General features: G+C 50.6%; 1 protein-coding gene across 2 annotated transcripts in view; it reads right to left on the bottom strand.

Moving 5' to 3' along the window:
* LOC146199607 (growth factor receptor-bound protein 14-like) overlaps positions 1-15,213 on the bottom strand; it is a 195,185-nt gene that overhangs the window by 122,105 nt on the left and 57,867 nt on the right. For both annotated transcript variants that reach the window (XM_084595124.1, XM_084595125.1), the window contains exon 2: positions 7,627-7,733. In XM_084595124.1, coding sequence (XP_084451250.1) covers positions 7,627-7,733 — 107 coding nt within the window. The remainder of the gene's footprint in view (positions 1-7,626; positions 7,734-15,213) is intronic.

Consider the following 15,213-nt stretch of genomic DNA (forward strand, 5'->3'; position numbering starts at 1 on the left):
CGAAATTAGTTTTCAGGAAATGAAAGACGCAGGAACTGTGTCGATTCTCGGTGGACGCGTATACATCACACCGTTAAGGAAGGGAAGGAGGGAGGGGGAATGGGAGGAAAGTAACAGGTGCCGTGACATTAAATGACAAGTAAATAGCATATCTTACCTCCAATACAACGTAGATTTGATTTTTATGGCAACTTTTTTCACCGCCTTTTTATGTTTGATTGCTTGGTTTCTCAGTACAGATTTATTTACCTTACCGTCCTTCAATAAAACCAGTTGTTAGTCAGCGCTTGTCTCGTCCTTGTCCCGCCTTTGCTGCGCTGTTCCCCAGAACAAATGCATATCAACTCGCCCAGATTTCAGTTTTACTCACCGTAATGGAAGGCTCCGAAACAATTTCGCTACATTGATAGATTACTTTCAGACGTAAAGAAGAAACACCGTTGTATGTGTGCGGGGGAGTGGGGGGAAGGGGGGGGGGGTGGCTCCCCGCAGATTTTTTCTTCTTTCTGCCAACAGGCAGGAAGGGATGAACAATAAGTTCACTTGCTCAGAAGTTCGGCGCTATCGCCCACAAATTTGTAAGCGCGAAAACCTACGCAGAGGCGAAGCAATCACGTTACAGCAGTCAGGTTAGCTCCTTAGTCTGCGACCAGACAACGTGCACACCATTCGCATTCCACGATACATACGTTAATTAACCCAGCGTAAGAGCGCGCTGTTCTGTCTCAGTTCCCGACGAAAACAGAAAGGGCGGGAAGGAGGGGAGCTCCTAGTCTGGGGCGCCCTTGGTCCTCATGCGGAGCAGGTGTCTAAATCGGAGTCCACGTGGGAGACGAGCGGCGGGGACACACGGCGGCGGCTCAACGAGGCACTCCTCGCTCGCCACCAAGGACGCCCGACTCCGCACCCGTGTGCCTGCGTGCATGCCAGTGCAGCCTGGTGGCGGCTGGCGACCGATGCGGGCAGGGATGAAGAGACGCTGTACTGCACACAGCCGCACTCTTAAAGGCGGGGTTCACGCAGGACATATTGATGGTGACAGCCCTGTTTACATGGACCCGACAGCGGAGGGTCGAGTTGGGGAAGTGAGTTGGGTGGACTCGACCCTACCGGGTTTGCATGAACCCGACCCAACGAGCGCAGAACCGGCTCTGGACGAGCGGCGATTACGGCGGCACCTAGAACTAGGAAACTGCACCCGATTCCGGTTCTTTCCCCGCGCATTTCTAGCGTTTTCCGTACTGTTCTCCTCTCCCACTGCGCCCCGACTCAGCCCGACAGCGTTTACATGCTTCCTGCAGCGGGGACGACTCCAGTCAATCCACCCCCTGCGCGGGAGTTGACTGGACTCGACCCGTCGTCTTCTCGACCCGACCCGACGGGGTTTACATGAACCCGATATCCGGTTTTCGACCTGATAACTCAACTCAACCCGCTCCTGTCGGGTCCATGTAAACGCCGCTACTTTGGTAAAGAACGCCGTGCCGAATGTGTCTGCTTCGCGCGAAGAGAGCTAAAAGATCAATTTCATTCCCCCGAAATGATTTCGCCATAGAAGTCAGGGAAAATAATGTACCGGTTGGAAAACTGGCTGGTGCGCCTGGCGACAAGTGGGGATCGAGTACCGCACAACGAGACAGGTCTGCTCAAAACCACTAAGCGCCTCCACTGGGGACGAACTGAATTGGTCGCAGAATAATGAAGTGCAATATTCTAAAAAAAAAAAAAAAAAAAAAAACAGAAAATAAAAACAAACAAGCGTATTTCGATAGAAAACTAAACTTTTCTAAGCTAGATTTTTTTTTTTATTTTCCCTTTAAACTGGAGAGTGCTGTTACTGTCAACGGACATTTCCGGAAGTACGCCGAGATGACGCCGGATTATTATTTTTTCTCTTCTGTTGGTAGAATAGAAAATCAAACATTCAACGCTATGCGCGAGAGTACGAGCAATAATAGAGCGGCTTTCGCACCGCTAGGACAATGCACTTACATCGCACAAGGCGGAAGCTAAAGGTGGAAAATTAAACGAAGCTTACGTACGAAGCTAAAGGTGGAAAATTAAACGAAGCTTACGTACGACATGGCACCAGCGAATAAATCACTTCGGAAATCAAGTATTTTGCTTCCGAGCCAACAACTGCAACAGTCACAATAAAACCATCTAACGGGCTCCAACGCACCTGGCAAAGTTGTCTAGCGCCCATACATAGAATACTGCCCCCCCCCCCTTTTTATAATAATAATAATAATAATAATAATAATAATAATAATAATAATAATAATAATAATAATAATAATAATAATAATAATAATAATTTATTTTATTACCTTATGAAGCTAAACTACAAAAAGCGCGCACGAAAGCAAGTGTTCCTGCGTCAGTACGCGAAGTGCCCGCGTTTCGCACACGGACCCCGTCGTACGCCACCATCATATTATCCCGTATTCCTGACGCACTCTGAGAGTCTGACTCGTGGTCGAAACAGCGCCAGACGCGTGTCGAAGGTAATCGGACAAGAAAAAGCGTTTTGTGCACGTGGAGCCAAACCAACTACTTACTATGTGTGTGCGGCAACATGCACAGCTGCGGAGATGAACTTGGAGTTTAATATCCCAGTCGACATTTTCTTTAGTATATTTACTGCCAGTGGCAGCACCTAAGTACAGCGCTAGAAAAGGCGGACTGTGGACAGTTCTTGGAGTGGCTGAGATGCTGGATTGTAAGACTTTTTTTTTGTTAACAATTGACGTCTTAAAAATTGGCTTTTCATGCCCATTCCCCACCCCCTTCTCCTTCAAAAAAAAAAAAAATAGTTTTCAGTAAAGGAGAAAAGAAACGAGACTCCTTTCTTCCCGCGGCTGTTACATTTGAGACGGACCCCCGAACATGAATCCGTAAGGTGCCTAGCGTCGGCTCGGAGCCCCTTTACCCTGGTATGCAGCTCCGCCGCATTCACGGTTTACTTGCGGAGAAGCCCGCTGCCTCTGCAGCGATGATCCGGAGAGCTGCGTTCCCTTCCCAACCACCTACTAACGTATTGCTCGTTGCATTTCGGTGGCGATTTCTTCTAGTCGGACGGAAGCGACTATACTTTCAAAAGACCGAATTAAAAATAGTGAAAATGTGGATATTAGGCAATAACGACTACTCGAGCCGACGCGAGGGTGCAAAATACCGCAGCTCTTGAAAGCCATAAACACAAATACTCAGCCATTAAAATCACTGGAAACCAATTTGTGCGCCACATTCGGTTCCCATAGCGTAAGATATCGCTATTTTGTCGACACCCCTGGAGCACCAGAGGGAAGCTGGAACACATTTTGATAATTCGACGAGTGTCAGCTAGACTTGAGTGCATTATGCTTGTAGGTTAGGCATGCCATGCTGTTTGCAGCCAGCATATCAAGTGGTGACGTCATCACCATAAAAGTCGCGACCGTCCTCAGGCTTCCTACAGCATTATGAGAATGAGAAGTGCGGGTAAAGTAGAAGAAGGAGGCACAGTTTCTGTCGATTCAGGTCTCGACTATAGGCGTACCCCTAGCCTAAGTCGCTTTGCAACATCAGGCTCCATAAAACGGTCAAACCGATTCAGATTTGCACTGCCACTGCTCGCATCCTGCCGTGCGTAGTCCGATGCCGCCAGTGACCTTGCGTAGCCTTTACCATCGGTTCATTCGTTTGCCTCCAAGTGATCTTTTGGAGATGTCCCGCCTCTGCATCGCGCTACTTATAACCGCTGCTATGCGCTGCGGAGAAGCCTTTATTCAGCAGTTATGCCTTCATTTCATGAGGAAAAAAAAAAAAGTTGCTTTACCTAGCTTTCAACAAGCTCATGAAGTCCTAAAACCCCTTCAGCTGTCCTAACTATGGGCAATTCAATAATGAACGTGATCAAGTTTACGACTACGGACAAGCGCTGACGTAACACAATCTATTTCATATTAATGGGTCATGCTTTCATACAATGCGAAAAGCAACTCTGCGTTTCTTTTTTTTTTTTTTTAACCTTTGTTATCGAAAAATGGCGCTCGTCGTTACATTATTTTTTTTTTTTGCCAATCTCTTCATTTCTTCTCATTAAATCAGCGCTAGAACCATGCAGTGTATCCATTCTGTCTCTCGTCTCAGGGTTTTCAAATTCACTGTGTTCCCCCTATCATCACCTACAAGAAAGTGCGAGCCGATCTCGCTCACCGGGTAAAAACGATGCATCAGACTTCAGGTAAACCGCGCAAGAAAAAAGAAAAAAAAAAAAAAACGAAGGAAGGCACGAATGCTGACGTCTCTCAAGTAATCATCGCCGCGGTCATACGCAGCTTCGTGCCATCCCCCATCGAGCTGCTGCGCACGCGGTACTGTCGCGGGCCACCGCAAATGACAACGAACTCGAGCGGCGGCGGCTTCTCTCCGGAGGAGGCGGGAGCACGCGCGCAATTTCAGCAGTTTCTCTCCTCTCGACGATTCCACGAAGAAACCAAGCACAAAGGTCAGCAGGCACCGCGGTAACGAAGCGCCAGTGACCATCGGGGTGGCACAGCGCCCCGCCGCCAGCAAGCAACATCCACGACACGCCCACACCGTCGGCGGCGTCCGCGAACGTCTTCTCACCCCAAGAAGGGGGACGAGGAGGACGCGCTGCGCTATGGCCAGTGTGTGGCGTTCTCTCCCAGTTCACGCCGCGTCCATCTCCCTCTCTTCGACTCATTCCTTCGTCTTCTCCTTTCTCTACCGCACCGCGCTTCTCGCGTCACCCTCCAACGACGCCAGGAGCAACTCTGGCTACACGCACATCGAATTCCCCTTTCTTCGCCGTCGGCTCGCGGCAGCCAAGCTCAGAGAAGAGCGTAACGCCCTGCCTTCCAAAGGCACAAAAGGAGCGGCGACTACTACAGCGATGAAGGCGCTTGAGCGCGCGCACGAAAAATAAAACGCGTGACGTCAACAGGAAATGCCAGACTGCGCCCGCGACGCCGCTTCCAAGCTTCGTTCAGTGCTACCGCCGCGACTGCGTTGTTTTGGAGCACGGACTAGTAAAAGACTGGCTCGTTCCCTGGAACGGCCAGACTTGCAAGCGGGAAAGAGTGGTGCGGCGGCTTGCTCTGTGTGTTGCACCACTACGCACTGTCATTTTTGGACGTGGTATATGCACTGGTCGTCACTTTGTCTCCTTTCCAGCATTCTCATTCTCCCCTCCTTAATCTTCTTCTTTCTCTTCGTGACACGCCCAGCATCTCTCTTTCTCTCTCTCTTCCTTCCGCTCCTCGCGATGTCCGGTGTTCCAGGACCGTGAAGCATCGGCGGCAATGCTGACAAATGCAAGTTTACTTAGAAGCATATCACCACCAAGACAATACCGCCGCAGACTCCGCTGAAACGGTGCGCTGTAGATTAAAATAAAATAAACACGTAAAACCTGCTCGCTAATGGTCCGCTTGGGCCAAGCTTCAAAGGATCCGCGCGCCAGCAACGGCGGGATTTCGGAAGCGTAGAAAATTTCCGGCGGCGTCCGCTCGTGACCGCGGCGCGTCACGCCGTTGCACTGACGCGGAGCTGAAAGGGGGCGGAGGGCCACCCGGAGGGCATGACTCCGGCGCTGTTTACACCATGCGGACTGGCCCGCAGCGTATACGTGCATGAGAAAGCTGGTCGAGGAGCGAGGGAAGGGGGCGATAATAGGACACGGGTCTGCTGTTCGAGACATTACCATTCCACTGTATTCCACCGGTGAACGTTGCATCAACGAACGGCAAGCTACGTGGCCTCGTGGCCCGTTTGCGACGATTGGACACGGGATCACTGCGCTGCTGGATCCTAAACACCGCGTAGCCGCTTGCAAAGAGGCCAGAAGCATATGGGAACGTCAAGGCACGGAATTCACACACAGGCCGCAGTGCAGACGAGCTTCGACCACCCCGGCATTTCCTCCAAAAAGGGGGGCACAGGGATGGTAAACCTACTGGCGCATCGCGAGCAGAGCAGTGGCTGCATGGATGCCCCGACACATCTTACGCTTTGAGGAAGCGATCGAGGCGACTGGACGCACACCCTTACTGTTAGAAGGGATAAAGCAATAGCGGGGCGCCAATGACCAATCGCAGAATGGTTTGATGAAAGGGCCAAGGGTGTGGCTAGGCGGGGGCGCATACCGATACGGGACCTGCGCCTCACTTTTCTCGCATCACGATATGGCCACCCTATTCTAAATATCGCTAATGGCAGGAGCCTGTCGGCGGCTGCCATTAGCGATATTAGCGATACTCCTTCGATAGCGATAGCGATACTCCTTCACGTATACACGCACTTTTCCAGTCGCTTTTTAACTAATCCTTATATATGGACCACTAATTACCTCCCGCCCACTCTTTAGCATAAAGTGGTTAAATACCACAATATGGGTCAGATCACCAGCCACAGAGCGAAAGCTCCGCTTTACCATGGCGTAGAGGTACATGCCTGCGTGCGCATGTGTCCCTCTCTCTATAATGTGCCATTTTAATATACCCGCCTAATGACTCTATAGGTCACGCGCAAAGTAGCGCAACGACCTTTGGGAAACATCGTAGCAGGCGGCTGCGAACTAACGCAATAGAATCGACGAATTAAGTGGCAATAAAGCAGCAAGTCACAAGTCTGACGGCCATGCTCACGCGCACGCGTATAAAGCGCGTGCTCCGCAAGCTCCCTAACAACGAGTCGGACACTGGAGCTGACGCTTTGAACCGCAGAGGCAACCGAAAGAGGGGGAGCGGTCCGGCGAGACGCCACTAGAAACGGCCATCTCTCTCTCTCTCTCTCTCTCTCTCTCTCTCTCTCTCTCTCTCTCTCTCTCTCTCTCTCTCTCTCTCTCACACACACACACACACACACACACACACACACACACACACACACACACACACACACACACACACACACACACACACACACACACACACACACACAAAGGAAAAAAAAAAGCCGGAAAGGAACGCGGGGTTGTTCGGCCGGTCGCCAACAGCGGTCAACGATGGGCCATCGGGAACAAAAATGTTCAAGTGGCTCCCGCATGGGTCGGCACCCTCAAGGCGGCCGTGCGGACCTCTCTTCTGAGAAGTCGAACGGAGTGACAGAAAGGGTCGTCTCTGGCTACGCTTCTCCAATTCCTCTTGCCGACGGCGTAAGGCGGCCATTTTGACACAGGTGTGTGCCCAGACCATGAGCCGCCGGCAGACACCGAGCTCCTCTTGTGCCGCCACCTACACCGCCACGACGGCTTCCTCCTCACCACCAAGTCCAAACACTTTCAAGGAGGCGTGTCTGCAGGAGTGACAGGGTGTTCATGTGACATTGAAGTCATAAGGGCACACCCTCCACGACGAGCCCGCCCTTCACCTATAGGGAACTTGGGAAACACGAACCATATAAAACTGTGTTCGGGCGTCGTTGTTCTCTGCTCCTTCAAAAATGTAAATAAACGAAGACTTCGTCCTTCAATTCCTAACTTCTTCGCTCAGCGCCACTTCTTCCTGCGTGGAGCGGTCGTCGATGCGGCCGACGATCCGTTCAGCGGCCCCCGAGTCCCACCCCTAACAGCGCACAACCACAAACAATGCACGCGGATATACAGGTTTCAGTACTCACGGGGTTGCAGTCATCTGCTGGAGGATCGAGCTGGAAAACTGCAGGCAACTCATGCTGGTGTTGGAGGAGGCGCTCCAGGACGCGCCTCGAGCGACGGCCAAGTACTCCTGCGAGAGACAGAAGAGGGGAGGTTGAGAATGAGCTGTGAGCATGCTGACCCCGCATAGAGCACGTCTGTTATGCTATATTTTTTCAGCGGCAGTGCACAGACATGTGAATTGCAATATATGCTGCGCAGGAGGTAACGAGTCAATGCTCCTCGAGGGGGAGGGGGGGCGGGAATGAAATTGTAGCCCGCGAGTGGCAGCGATATCGTAGAATAAAGGAACAATTGGAAACAATTTCGAATGTTCTTTTCTCTTTCATCTGCTGATGTATGCGAGTATACATATATAGCAAACGCATTCAGTCAGTGGCTGAGAAGTACGTAAGCGCGCTGACGTATATGATCGCAAAAGAACTACTTGGTTCATTGTTTTCTCGCTAAATAATGAATCAAGTTTTCTGGCAAATTATTTTGAAACGCACATCTAAAGAGAACGCCGAATGTGCGTGGCCTTCCTTCAAGAAAGCGGTTCAAAATATTTTCGTTAGCCTCCCCCCTCTCTCCTGAGGTTTCCCTTTTAGGGCTTGGACGCAACCACCCAAGTTGAAAAGAAAAGAACTTGTAATTTCTTTCCGTAACGTACTCACGGGAACAAATGTGAGAGGTAATTGTCACGCGACCTACGACGAAGCCACACTAAAATCCACCGTTTTCTTTTTGCCTGGCCTCGCTCCGGAAGTAGACTACTCGAGAAGCATCCAACTGCAACACTACAGTGCCATTGAGAAGAAGGGGGGGGGGGGGGGGAGGGGGGGCAACTGGAAACGGAAAGAGGCATGTATACCTGCAGCATCCGGCCTTTCACCGAAACCGATAGATATCCTTTTCCGGCCATTAAAAGCTGCCATCAGGTGCCATCATACACTATATGCGCATGTTTCTGGCATAGCTTCCCGTATGAAACGTCTACTACTTTTTACTTACTATTTATTTTATTTTATTGATTACTTATTTTTTATTCGTCTTATTTACTATTTATTTTATTTACTACGCATTTATTTATTTACTATTTACTATTTTGCGCAGTCAAATTTACATGTTCCTACGTCATGCGAAACATGCATTTCGTTGTTGTTGACGTCACATTTGCGTCACGTCGCATTAGTAGGATGACAAACAAATGATGGACGACGACGACGTGTGCTAGAAAGTGACCAAGTGAAAGGTGCTTGCTCCCTATTAAAAGCGTCCACTGCTGAATACATTCGCGCAGATTGTTTGTGAAAAACACACTTGCTAGTGGTTTTGAAATTCTCTCTCATCATTTGCGCGCTGGTGACCTTCAAGCACGCGCAGCCCCGCAAACAAGACCGCATGCTGCGCGGAGAGACAGGTTTTCTGCTGCAATTCTTCTGGCGCACCTACCCCTAGACAGCGTAGAAACTGAGAGTACAGTTTCAGGAAATGCGGCCTGTACCGACGGTGATAAGCGAAGGAAGGTTGGCCACGCAGTAACCTCAAATATCGGCCATACTATATGGTTTCCACGGCCGCAAATAGTTAACAGAAAATAACCAGCCTTTTTCACAAAATGTGGCGCCCTCTGGAAGTGGTTGAAAATTCATCTGCTACTGGTTGAAAATGTCCTTGCGAGACGCAGCCGCCAGCGAAATGATGGTGTGTTCTTGACAGCTACCGCCATCTACCGCGTACGCCTGTCACGAATATTAACTACACATGGCCTCCGAGATCAGCTACGGCTGCGCCGATCGCGGAGGCCAAGAAGCGCGCATGCGCAGCTGAGGTTGGTGGTTTGTTTTCAACCAGGGGAGAGACGCGCATGCGCAGAGCGGCCTTGTGAAAAAGGCGGATTAGGGATGATAAATGAGATTCATGCTTCATACCCGTTTGAGCTTTACTTTTGCTATTGCATGCAATAACAAAACGCATGCTACTGCATATGCATTATATGTTATAGCCCACACGTAAGGAAACGGCGGGGACATTTATTGTGGCACGGCAATTTCTTTTTTTAGAAAACTGCACCTCCTACCAATCGGTTCTCAGCCATATGTCACTTGGCAGCTACCATCTCCTAGGGGCATGGTGGTTATTTTTCGAGGTTGCGCGATTCCATAGAATCCACTTTCTTTCTTCTTCGCCTATACTGCCACGCCTCCCTCTTTCTTCATTCTACAAGTTCACCTGAAAGAGTATGGGTAGAATATCTCCTCAGACACGCCGCGATAAAGCAGCGTAAGCAACATCGCAATGCACGCAATACACGTGAAAGCTATAACATCGTGTGCAGTAAATAAACCTAGCCCCCCAAATGAGCCAATTTTTACCGCACTCTAGTGAGTTAAACAGTCACTTTCTCGCCCTCGTTACTCCCGAACGTTACTTGGTTTCAATCACTTCGCGAAAAAAAAAAAAAAAAAAAAAAAAAAAAACCAGAACACCGAGCCCGTGTCAGGTCTACCACCGCATCTGGCAAGGGAAAGGTTAACGAATGCGTGCTGCCATCTCGGTCCCACCGTGCTAGACGTACCACGTATACGTACCAGCATCGCCGCTTAATTGGCCCGCTTCAATCATCTTTTCGACGACGTTAACCGACTGTGCGCGCTTAAGTCTTGGGGATAGAATGACGTGCTCGAGGCAACCACGAGTGCGTGTCCCAAAGGAGTACGCTAAGTATTGCTTAGTGTCACGACCATGCCAGTTAGGGGCCGCGGGCCATCGTCACGCAACGTTGTTTACCCGCGGAACTATTTATTAGTCAACCTTCCTCACATAAAGTGCCAAGTATTTATATGCACGCGATTAAGCCACATAAACGCCGCTAAAACCCTAACCAACTGCCTAACCATTCAGGCTATACCGCATCTATACTATATCCATCCTATCCTTTTTACCTCCCTACTTCTCGACCTCATACTTTTTATTTTCGTCGACTACAGATCAGGTGCGGCGGGTTCCGTACTCACATTTTCCTCCTTGATTTCTTCAGTTTCTTAGGTTATAAACGCTACACCACCTAGTTACTGATCTGATCAGAAAACAAAACTAACTTGGGCCAAATTTTGCAACTCGTCACGTCGAAAGTGAGCAGAAAACCTGGTGCATCGAGAAGTCGTACGGACCTTGTATTCAGTGTGGTCTCTATGCGGCATAAATTGTCAATTCTTACGGTCAAAAAAGGAAAAAAAGAAGAAAAGAAACGTAAAGCGATCATAATACGCAAACCTACAGTAACTGAATAATAAGTGGCTCCTGAAGGAAGCACTAAACATCTCTCTGTGTCCTTCTGTGTGATCGTGTTTTTGCGGAATTCCTTGCGACTTCAAAGGACTACAACCCCCTGGCCAGACGAAGACTCTCGCTGGGGCAGGAAAAAGAACGCGATTCACTTTGAACTTGTCAGACGACACAGTATTCCTGGCGAGGTCTGGGCTGCCAGACAAAAAGGCCGCGAATAATCATGAAAAAAGAAATAGGTAGGAAGGAAAATATCTTGCGAACCCTTTTTTACATCTCCTTTGCTGGAGGGAAAGCGAGCTGTTCAGTAATTTCGCGTCCCAAACACATTATAGAATGTATAGTTGCAACAAGGTTACCCGTGTCGGCAATATCAAGGGTTGTGCTACAGATCCCGTCCCTGCATAATATGTTAGGCTAATTTTGCAAGAACATATGCAGCCACCAGTTTGTTTAACGATCTAATCCCGGTGGAGGGGTCGCCAAATGCGGAAGGAAGGCCACTTTGCAGTTAAACGTCTCCCCTCTCTCTCTGTTAGAGTTCATAATAAAACCTACACACGCGTGGCATCTAAGAATGCCGCCGCTACGCAGCCCCACACAGGGAGAACGGAACAGGGCAGAGGTGAACGAGACAGAACGAAGCCGACGAAAAACAGAAATGAGCTAACGGAAGCAGACGAAAGACGAGGAGTCCAATCACCACTGGCGCCGCCAAAAGCCAGACAGAGCAAAAAGATGGATGCGACAGCGCCTCGCGACTGTGCACTCGCAGCGCCAGACCGCAGTCTCCCCCTTCCCTCTTTGCCCTCTCTTCGAACGGAGACCTTCTTCTCTCTCCTCCGCCACTTCATTTCTCTTCATGCCAGCTTTATTTCGCCTCTTTTCCACTTTATCAACGCTTCATTCTCTCACGTCCTCCGAGACAGACAGAACTTCCCGAGCACCGAGACGAAAATAACTAAAAAGAAAGGAAACGAGAGCATGTACCCCTTCCACCTTGAAGGAGGCCCCCCTTTCAGCGAAGCGAGAGCTGCACAAGCGCTAAAGCACAGATGCTGCTGCGCAGCGGTCGGTTGCAGTGAGTACGTCTCTGTCTGCTCCTTGAGCCCCGCGGGCCGGAAACGGACGATTCGGCCGCATTCCGGTTCTGACAGCGAGCCGCTCAGCAGCAGAAACAGAGACGGCAGCGGCGGTGCAGATACATCACACAACACGCGCGCGCGTGCATGCACTCTGCAGCAGCGCAGTCGGCACTGCTGAGAGCCCACTGTCCCTGCGCGCGGAGAGGGGAAGGCGGGAATGTTGCGATGAAAACGGCGCGAACAGCACAAAAATTTGGGGCAGGCAGGCTGCTGCCACGTGTCATTTCGAGCCCCTTCTCCGCGAGCCTCGCTTTTTCGCGACATCTCTTTCGTGGTGGCCCGTTCCCAAACCGTCGAGCGCCTCTTCATTTTGCTCCCCCACCTTCCCACCAAATGTCGCGTGTATCGTGTTCCGCAGAGTTGTTTCACCCGATGTCCTTGGGAAAACTAGGTGCCTTGATTTTAGAAAGCGGCCCGTGCGTGCGCATGCACATATAGACACATGCTCCTTACTATGCACCCGCTGGAGATTTCGAAGCGTTCTTTTTTTTTTTCTTATTATAAGCACGTGCTTCAAAAATAAATAATAAAACGCGACCCTGGAGATACATCGATAACGTAGTGTATACCCCCCCCCCCCCCCCCCCCCCCCCCCCATTTTTTTTTTTAATTTTTGTCTTTGACAGGAAGGGACTATGCGAAGAGTGAAGCCCAAAATCAAAAGCCGCATTCGGTCTGCTCTCCAGTTAAACTACACACCCTTCACGAAGCCCCCCCCCCCCCCCCCCCCCCCCACACACACACACACCCCCAGGTACGGTATCTCGTAGGATAGACGTCATCCGCCGCTATCTAATATCAAACTCGGTGGCCACCCACCCCACGACGACACGTTTGCGCGCCCAGCGCGACGTGCTGTTGTGAAGGAAAAAAAAAGGGTGCGGGACATGATGAATGGAAGCGTTCGCGTGGCGACTGTCATCGCTTCCGCATGCTGCTCCGTTCGCTTTCGTTGCGTCTTTTTTTCTCTCTCCGCCAGGACCGCTCGAGTTCCGTCTTTTACCGAGAGCGCGGCAAAGCATGGTTGGGCCCGGAGCTGCCCCCGCTCCCGGTCGCTCCAGCATTTAACCCCTTGCCAGCCCGGACGATTGAGACGACGGCGACCTCCCGCCACGAGACGAAGTTAAGCGCAAGAGACGCCAAAAATCGGCCAACTCGGCTGCCTCTTCCGCGTGCCAGACCATCGCGTAGGGAGTGCGCCTGGCACATACGCACACGTTATCTCTCTCTGTCTTCTCTATTTCCTTCCCCTCTCTCTCCGCCTTCAGCCCGCGCTCTGAGTCGCCACTTGGCCCCTGACACGAATTGTATCTTCTCAACAGAGAAAGGAAAGAAAATGTGGCACGTCACCGTGTTTAAGCAACGATTAATCGAAATGACAGGAAGAGCGGAGTAAGAAAGAGCGCCAGAAAGGGATGAATGAGGGAGGGTTCGCTGTTGGCACCTCCAGGCATAGAATACTGCTTCCTTTCGTCATTACAATTTTCTTCCTTAACTTTATCCGCCAAACTTATCCACGATGGCATGTGACGCAGTGCCGTCCATTCCACGTGGTTATCACGAAGCGCATCGCTTCCTCGTGTTGGCATTCTCTCTTACACGCCCTCTTTTTTTTTTTTTTTCGTGGATTATATTATTCACTTAATTTGACAAAAACGGAAGCTAGGCGAGTGTTCCAGAGGTTGACCGCACTTCCGAAGCCGTGTTTCGTTGTTCTTGCTGATTTCAAAAGCAATATTCGACACCAGCCCTGAAAAAGCCTGACCAGCAGCGGAATACACGAGCTGCGTGCCACCGCTTACAACTGTGGAAAACGAGATTGACTGGCTGGCTGATTGATTGATCGATTGATTCCTTTTCTTAGTTCCTCCCTAGAACTCAAACGGCGCCAGTTCTGGCGAGAGATATTGATCTTATTAGCGGATGAGTTCGACGATTACACCCTCCCTCTTTGCCTTACCCAATTTCATTTTTTTTTCCCTTTCCGGCTCCGAGATGCGATCCCGAGAGGAGCAATTTCCCGCCATGCATGCGACGGTTCACGTAATAATTTGATTTGAACGCGGGCCGCTGGCGGAGGGTATGGAGGGTCGATTTGCTCTCGTGAGGCGGCGCGCGGAGAAGGAGCGACAGGACGGGCGAAAGCGCCACTTAGTGGGTTCGCCGATCAATATACGAGAGCAAAAGCAGACAGCTATGCAGGTGCACTACAAATGAATGTGACGCGCTCGGATGACTCTGGCGCGCCCGACTTTCTTTTTATCTCTCTTACCCTGTCTCTCTCAGCTTCGCTCCCTGCAAGCATTGTCGCCGCAGCATAGCGCTTTTACCACGGTGCGGAGCGGGAAGAGCTTAAATAGTGCCGTCACTGCGTGCACGCGAAATCGCAACTACCACCACGATGCGTTAGCAGCTGCCACATTTGTTTCAAAAGTCGCTGCTGACTCCATTATCTCTCGAGCAGCCACGCAAACCTTCTGTAACTCCCCATGCATACCACCTATGAAGACAGGACACATGAGAAGGGGGTGATGGGCGGACGAGGCAAGGGGAGAAAGCGATGGCTTCGAGACGTTTGAGGAAGGGGTCAGGGTCGGCAGGGAAGACATCACCGCATGAGTAATTTTTCACGCCCAGCGGCTCTGGCAATGACATTTTATTTCGCATTATAATTGTTCCTTTCCTTAATTATTGACTTTGACGCGGTCTCATATAGCGCGAAGGACGTTACCCTGACCTCCGTATCCGATTTTAGACCCAACATATCAGTAGTGAAGGTTGATACCGCTGTATGGATACGACGCGTTGCGTTTTTCGCACTGCCTATGCTTCCCAGTCAGGTGCACACTGCATAACATAACAAAGAAGCAAGAAGAGATTCCCAGGATGCGGTAGAGCCTCGCGTCGAAGCAAAACAATCAGTTCTTCCTCGACCGACAAGAGAAAAGCGCGCTTTTGGCCGAACATCCGCGCCCGTAAACCTCTCCGCTGATGGCGCCACACCGAAGCGCCCCTCCCGAGCTTCATCCGACACACAGGCTCATAGACCTTTACAGCTCATTCGCTACCTGTGCGCAGTCGTGCGCATTGCCGCTAGCGAGAACACCGAGCCTTCTTTCGCGGAACGCACCGGCT

This window comes from Amblyomma maculatum, chromosome 2, assembly GCF_055883805.1.
Source record: "Amblyomma maculatum isolate TAMU_Amacu chromosome 2, ASM5588380v1, whole genome shotgun sequence".
In the NCBI taxonomy this organism is placed as follows: Eukaryota; Metazoa; Arthropoda; class Arachnida; order Ixodida; family Ixodidae; genus Amblyomma; species Amblyomma maculatum.